The 7,396-nt window shown below is 53.8% G+C and overlaps 1 protein-coding gene across 1 annotated transcript; it reads right to left on the reverse strand.

Annotated features, from left to right (window-relative positions):
- On the reverse strand, positions 3,599 to 7,396 carry LOC8085960 (protein transport protein sec23-1). The gene is made up of 2 exons (XM_002466432.2): positions 6,634 to 7,396; positions 3,599 to 5,764 (listed from the first exon to the last, which is right to left on the reverse strand). Exons 1-2 carry the CDS (start codon positions 7,231 to 7,233, stop codon positions 4,103 to 4,105), a joined length of 2,262 nt encoding a protein of 753 aa, XP_002466477.1. The 5' UTR covers positions 7,234 to 7,396; the 3' UTR covers positions 3,599 to 4,102.

Consider the following 7,396-nt stretch of genomic DNA (forward strand, 5'->3'; position numbering starts at 1 on the left):
ATTTGGGATCCTCGTCACCGACTTCTCGCCAAGGTGAACAGGGGGAGCAACCGCCTCTACGTCCTTCACGTACAGGTGGCGCAACCTTTTTGCCTTGCAGCTCGGCGAGACGATGAAGCCTGGCGGTGGCACGAGCGCTTTGGGCACCTCAACTTCGAGGCCCTGAAGCAGCTCGGCAACAAGGAGATGGTGCAGGGCATGCCGTGCGTCGACCACGTGGAGCAGTTCTGCGACACCTGCGTCCTCACCAAGCAGCGACGGCTGCCCTTTCCCCGCCAAGCAAGCTTCCGCGCCAAGGAGAAGCTGGAGCTCGTGCACGGCGACCTTTGCGGCCCCGTGACACCGGCTACACCTGGAGGACGACGCTACTTCCTCCTCCTCGTCGACGACGCGTCCCGCTACATGTGGGCTGTCCTCCTCGACACCAAGGGGGCAGCCGCGGACGCCATCAGGCACCACCAAGCTGCTGCGGAGAAGGAGTGCGGCCGCAAGCTTCGGGTGCTGCGCACGGACAACGGCGGCGAGTTCACAGCGGCTGAGTTCGCGGCGCACTGCGCCGACGAGGGGATCCAGCGCCACTTCACCGCGCCGTACACCCCGCAGCAGAACGGCGTCGTCGAGCGCCGCAACCAGACGGTGGTCGCCACCGCCCGCGCCCTCCTCAAGCAGAGAGGGATGCCGGCGATCTACTGGGGAGAGGCGGTGATGACCGCTATCCATCTCCTCAACCGCTCGCCCACCAAGGCGCTTGACGGCATGACGCCGTACGAGGCTTGGCACGGGCGCAAGCCGGTGGTGAGCCACCTCCGCATCTTCGGTTGTCTGGCGTTCGCCAAGGAGCTCACTCACGTCGGCAAGCTCGACGACCGCAGCACTCCAGGAGTGTTCATCGGCTATGCGGAGGGCGCCAAGGCCTACCGCATCCTCGACCCTGTGACACAGCGCGTCCGCATCTCCCGGGACGTCGTGTTCGATGAAGGGCGAGGCTGGACTTGGGACAAGGCGGTGGACGACGGCTCGGCTTCGACCCTCAGGGACTTCGTCGTCGACTACGTCCACTTGGAGGGAGCCGGGGGAGCTAGCAGCTCGTCCTCACCAAGCTCGCCCTCCTCGGCACTCAGCTCGCCATCAGCTTCGGCGAGCCCACCACCGCCTTCACCACCAGCGAGTCCAACACCACCGGCTACACCACGCACTCCTGCACCGGCTCCCCACTCTCCTACACCGGCAACTCCAAGGTCGGCACCAGCAGCTTTGGTCCGTCAGCGTTCGGTGGAGTTCGCCACTCCACTGTCCGGCGACGAGGATCGCGTCGACGCCTACCACGACGATGAGCCTCTACGCTACCGCACCATGGACAACATCCTCGGTAACCAACGTGTCCCTGGGTTAGCGGTACACGACTTCGAGGCGGAGCTGCACCTGGCACACGAGGACGGTGAACCTCGCTCCTTCGCTGAGGCGGAGGGAGACACGGCATGGCGTGCCGCGATGCAGCAGGAGATGGACGCGGTCGAGCAGAACCGCACTTGGGAGCTTGCTGATCTCCCTCGTGGTCACCGCGCGATCACCCTTAAGTGGGTGTTCAAGCTGAAGAGGGATGAAGCCGGTGCCATCGTCAAGCACAAGGCTCGCTTGGTGGCTCGAGGTTTCGTGCAGCAGGAGGGGGTCGACTTCGACGACGCCTTCGCCCCCGTAGCACGGATGGAGTCCGTGCGACTTCTCCTTGCGCTAGCTGCCCAGGAGGGCTGGCGTGTCCATCACATGGATGTCAAGTCGGCGTTCCTTAACGGCGACTTGAAGGAGGAGGTCTACGTGCACCAGCCGCCTGGATTTGTGATTCCCGGCAAGGAAGGCAAGGTGCTTCGTCTGCGCAAGGCCCTCTATGGCTTGCGGCAGGCACCGAGGGCGTGGAATGCCAAACTGGATTCCACAATGAAGGGGATGGGCTTCGAGCAAAGCCCGCACGAGGCGGCCATCTACCGGCGGGGCAAGGGACGAAAGGCCCTGCTGGTGGGTGTCTACGTCGATGATCTTGTGATCACCGGCACCGAGGAGGTGGAGATCGAGGCGTTCAAGGAGAAGATGAGGGCGACCTTCCAGATGAGCGACTTGGGCCCTCTCTCCTTCTACCTAGGGATCGAGGTCCACCAGGACAGCTCCGGCACCTCTCTCCGCCAGACAGCCTACGCCAAGCGCATTGTGGAGCTGGGCGGTCTCACCGGCTGCAACCCAGCCCACACTCCTATGGAGGAGAGGCTGAGGCTGAGTCGGGAGAGTACGGAGGAAGAGGTGGACGCGACGCAGTACCGGCGTATTGTGGGCAGCCTTCGCTACCTTGTCCACACGCGACCGGACTTGGCGTTCGCCGTCGGCTACGTCAGTCGGTTCATGCAGCGACCGACGACGGAGCACCAGCAGGCCGTGAAGAGGATCCTCCGCTACGTCGCGGGCACCTCCGACTACGGTCTGCACTACCCGAGGTGCCCCGGTGCGGCACATTTCATCGGGTACAGTGACAGCGACCACGCCGGCGACATCGACACGAGCAAGAGCACCAGCGGGACGCTCTTCTTCCTCGGCAAGTGTCCGATCAGCTGGCAGTCGGTAAAGCAGCAGGTGGTGGCTCTGTCCAGCTGCGAGGCAGAATACATCGCAGCCACTACCGCTTCTACTCAGGCTCTGTGGCTGGCTCGGCTGCTTGGCGATCTCCTTGGCAGAGACGCAGAGGCAGTGGAGCTCAGGGTGGACAGCAAGTCCGCCTTGGCCTTGGCGAAGAACCCAGTCTTCCATGAGCGCAGCAAGCACATCCGGGTGAAGTATCACTTCATCAGGAGCTGCCTGGAGGAAGGGAGCGTTCGGGCCAACTACATCAACACCCAAGACCAGCTCGCCGACTTTCTGACCAAGTCCCTTGGGCGAGTCAAGTTCCAGGAATTTCGCACCAGGATCGGGATGGCTCAGATACCCCACAAGGAGCCACACAAGACTTAGGGGGAGAATGATGGATAAGTCTCTGTTGGCTGGTGGTTGTGGGCTGCAGTAGGCAGCACATTGTCCTTGTGTAGGACAGCATCCTTGACTGCTTTTAGGACAGCAGTTAGCATCTGTAGGACAGCATCTTGACTGCTTTTAGGACAGCAGTTAGCATCTGTAGGACAGCATCTTAGACTAGCATCTTAGACTAGCATCTTGGCATATGCTGGCTGGTTAGCAGCCCTATAAATATGTATCCCCAACCCCTCAGGTTGGCATAGCATTGTGTGAGAAATAAACCCAGAAAATTGCCCCAACTCAGTGTGCTATCCTCTCAATGAGAGTAAGGATCCTGCTCACACCTAGAGCAAGGATCCAGCGTCTAACACAAGAGCTGTGGTCATACCAAAGCCAAGTACATTGCATAAACAAACTAAACCATACTTTATTCATCACACATTTATGAGTACGAAAATGTAGCCAGTATATAAGATGGCTACGTGTGTTGGTCTGCACGGTATCTAAAATATGATGATATCTTGAAAACGATCAAATAATGGGTGTCCTTTTGGGATCACACAACAATTGAATGCAACCTTCCAATGATTATGTGGAAGTTATGTGGTGAGAACCAGAGGAAGGCTATATTATCTCTTTGTGTTGGTGCTTAAATACCAACTAATGAGTCTACAAAACAGCAACTACCCCCCATAAAACAGAACAATGGTGCCATTGGATATCACAGCAAGAACTGGAAGGAATGCACAACAATCATTTCTGGAGAAAATCCAGCATTCCCAGCGGATAAAACCACATGCTATACAAAACTAGTAAAATGTAATTGGCTTACATCAAACTGGAGCTTGAGCAATGTACAAATCAGGGAGATCTCACTCCTCCAGGCTGTAGAGCTCCCCAGTATTTGCAAGTGAGCAGAAAATTGCATATAAATAATCCACATGAACACGTTAATCCTGCGCAACCAATTACTGCAAGTGTTCAATAAAAACTTGCAAGTAAACTTCATCTGTGAATATGAAGTCTGGTCCCTCTTAAAGCTATATCTTAAGGACCTTAAATGGACCAAAGTGGAATAGCAACTGACATAGTCAGGCTACATGACTTTCTAGCTCTGAACAGCCAACTCCTGCAAGTGTTCAATAAACACTTGCAAACTAACATCGTCAGTGAAAATGACTTCAGATCCCTCTGAAAGCTGTGTTTTCTGTGTCACAGATGGATTCAACCGAGCAAGCAAGAACCTGGCCTGGCTACCATGCTGGTCACACTTTATGAGTTTTGGTACAGGGAAACGGTCTACCAGTAGTGCCTCTGCATCTACTTCTGGTGCTTCAAGGAGCTTCCGCAAATTTTCGTGGTTTGGGTCCTTATGATAGCCAAGCTTCCTCCATTGAGCAATCTTTGAGCCATAGTGAATCACGATATAAAAGTATGAATCAAATAGTAAAATGACATCAGGAGAGATGGAGCTGACATCTAACAGCACAGGAATAGGTGGTCCATCGAATGAGTACTGGAATAGAGTAGGCTGTATCATGATTAGAGACCCCACAACTCCCTCCCTATTCAGCATCAACCTGAAGAAAGCAGTTTCATCGGGAGAACTGTTGAAAACATCAATGAACTGTGATCTCCGCAAGTAGTACATGAACTGCGGATACAAGGAGAAGTTTGTTGACAGCCGAAACGTAGATGGATCTTCAGGAACATAGTTTCCAAACTTAGCAGTAAAGCGGATAAGCATCTTGTCAAGCCATCGTATAACATCTCTAACGTGGTATGTCTCTGCCCTGTAAACAGCAAGCCTGGCCATAACAGTTGCAGCAGCTTCCTGATCAAACCCTGCAGCAATTTCAGGAGATCGAGGAGCAGCCCACCTTCTTGCAACGGTTGTTACCCTTAGGCGATAACTACCATCACCATGTCGGTATCTTGTCATGAACTGAATAAAGAAGACAGTCGGGGGCTCAGCTTTATGACTGCAATCAACTCGGAAAAAGAAGGCAATGCTGGTCTTGCTGCTCAGTGAACTAGTTTTCCAATAATTTGTCCCACCTTCACCAATTTCCTTATCACTAACTGAGCTATTTTTCCTACGGAGGGAAATGCAGGGACCAAGGGCACCACAAATCTTCACCTCCTTTGATGTCACTATTTCAATCGTCGCATTAAAGTTCATATTAAGGTAATTGGTGCCTTCACGCTTGAACATATGCCTAAAACAGCTTTTGAACTGCTCAGACTCAAATGACTCTGTATGCACCATTAAACCCCCTGACACTTCAATTGGATTCCTCAGCTCTGCAGCCCCAACCTGATCAAGAGAGCAGGCGAATAGATCAAGAACTAATGCATGGTCTGCCAACCTCTTCGCTACTTTCTTATAGAAATCACGTGCTTTGTCAGTCAGTGGTGCATTGCTATTGAATATGTCACGATGAGAACGAATTGCTTTCCCAAGATCAGTTTCCACCACACACCCTGGACCAACTGTTGCAGGACCAGATGTAAAGACCATAATCCGACCACCGGTACTAGGTGAGCAGCAACCCTCTAGAAGAGCAATAGCGGTGGAAATCGCTGCGCCAGTTGCTCTTAAAGGGCGATGCCCACGTGGACATGCAGACATGGAGCCCAGGTCCTCTATTGCAGATGTGATGTTAAATTCACATTCAGAAACAGGCAGCAAAAACCGCTGCGCTTCAGTGGACCTTGGCATAGCCAACTTCTTGTACGGTGAACGGTGAACACCAAGTAGTTCTTGTATCTGAAATATAAAAGAAGGCTTATGTGATATACAGTAACCACAATAATTTCTAAAATACAAGCAATTGCAAAAGCATATCACCAAACTTGAAGAAATTCAAAAGATGAGGGAACCAGAGTTTTATATGGCAAGTTTGGACTTTGGACAACAGGGACTCTAAACCAAACCCAAAGTTTTAGACAGGGGGAAAAATGGCTATGCAGTTTTCAAGTTTCCACATTCTCTCTACCACTATATATGGACATGAGCATTTGCGAGAGTGTTATCCTACAGTGCAGAGATATTCAAGTTATACATCCGACAACTACCACCTTAGAACACCAAGAACCTACAGCTCCTAAAAAAGGAGTACATTGCAGGGATAAATGTCCAGGCCACGAAGAATTTTACAAACCAAGCTACACTTCACTATTTCAGTAGATGTAACAGCACTCAACTTAAGCAATACTATCAGAAGAAAAAAGTTATGTAACATAAGATCAAAGATGGCATTGCCCCCGCATTTATTGATTGCAAACAGAGTACTTGCTGTATTTGACCAGTTGCCACAAGGTAGTGGGGTAGTGGCAAATGTGAGACAGGTGAATGTGAGAGTGCTTAGATGGGTCATGCTAATAGTGGCAGAAAGTTAATTCTTGCCTGAACTAGCATTACAACAAGCTACTTACATTCAAATTTCAAACCATCATTACAGGTTTGAGAGATCAGCCAGAAGAGTTATTAAATGTGATGAGTAGTAGCAGGCTGGCTGCCGCAGGAATAGATTATGCATACTCGCACGAAACTAGAATGCTGATTAGTCACGTAGATTGGCACAGAACCAAATTACAAATTCAGTGACCTAAGGATCACATTTCAAATTCACAAACCTTGTCAGACTCGAGCTCACGCTCGCCATTGAGCACAACCACCCGAGCGCAACCCTCAAATCCAAGATCGTGCACCCACACGGACGCAGCGAAAGTGACGAGCGCCACCCTGATCCCCTCGGGCAGCCCCTGCACGACCCTGCGCACCTCGTCCTTCAGCACGGCCAGCTCCTCGGCCGCGGTGGCCGCATCGATCACGAACACTAGCGCAGGTGGCCCCGGCCCCCCAGCCTCGGCGGGGTCCGGGGGCAGCGCGTACTCGACGCTGGAGTGGGTGGGGAAGAGCTCGGCGGGGAGCGCGTCGGGGGCCAGGAGGCGCGGGAACGGGTTGGCGGCGGCGCCGCAGAAGGGGCAGGACCAGCGCGCGGAGCCGTGGTGCACGCGCGAGAAAGGGTTGAGCGCGGCGCCGCACCCCGCGGTGGCGCAGCGGAGCGGCGCGTAGGGGAGCAGCGGGAGGAGGTCGGGCGCCGTGGGGTGCTGCAGCGGCGAGCAGAGCACGGCGGTGGGCACGACGAGGGACGCGGCCGCGGGGGCAGTCGGCGGCCACGAGTGCCACGGCCACCGGAGGCCCTCTACGGCCTCCAGCTCCGCGAAGTCCATCGGAATCGGAGCCCGATCGGGGAGGTGGGCGCTGTGGTGGAGTAGCGACTAGGGTTTGCCTTCGTCTTCCAGTGTGCAGCCTTTTTTTTGCCCTTGGGTTCCTTTCTTCCTCGGGAGAATTTTGGCTTGGATGCTTCCCTTCCTTTCGGCTACTGTGCTACAA

Source organism: Sorghum bicolor, chromosome 1, assembly GCF_000003195.3.
Source record: "Sorghum bicolor cultivar BTx623 chromosome 1, Sorghum_bicolor_NCBIv3, whole genome shotgun sequence".
Lineage (NCBI taxonomy): Eukaryota > Viridiplantae > Streptophyta > Magnoliopsida > Poales > Poaceae > Sorghum > Sorghum bicolor.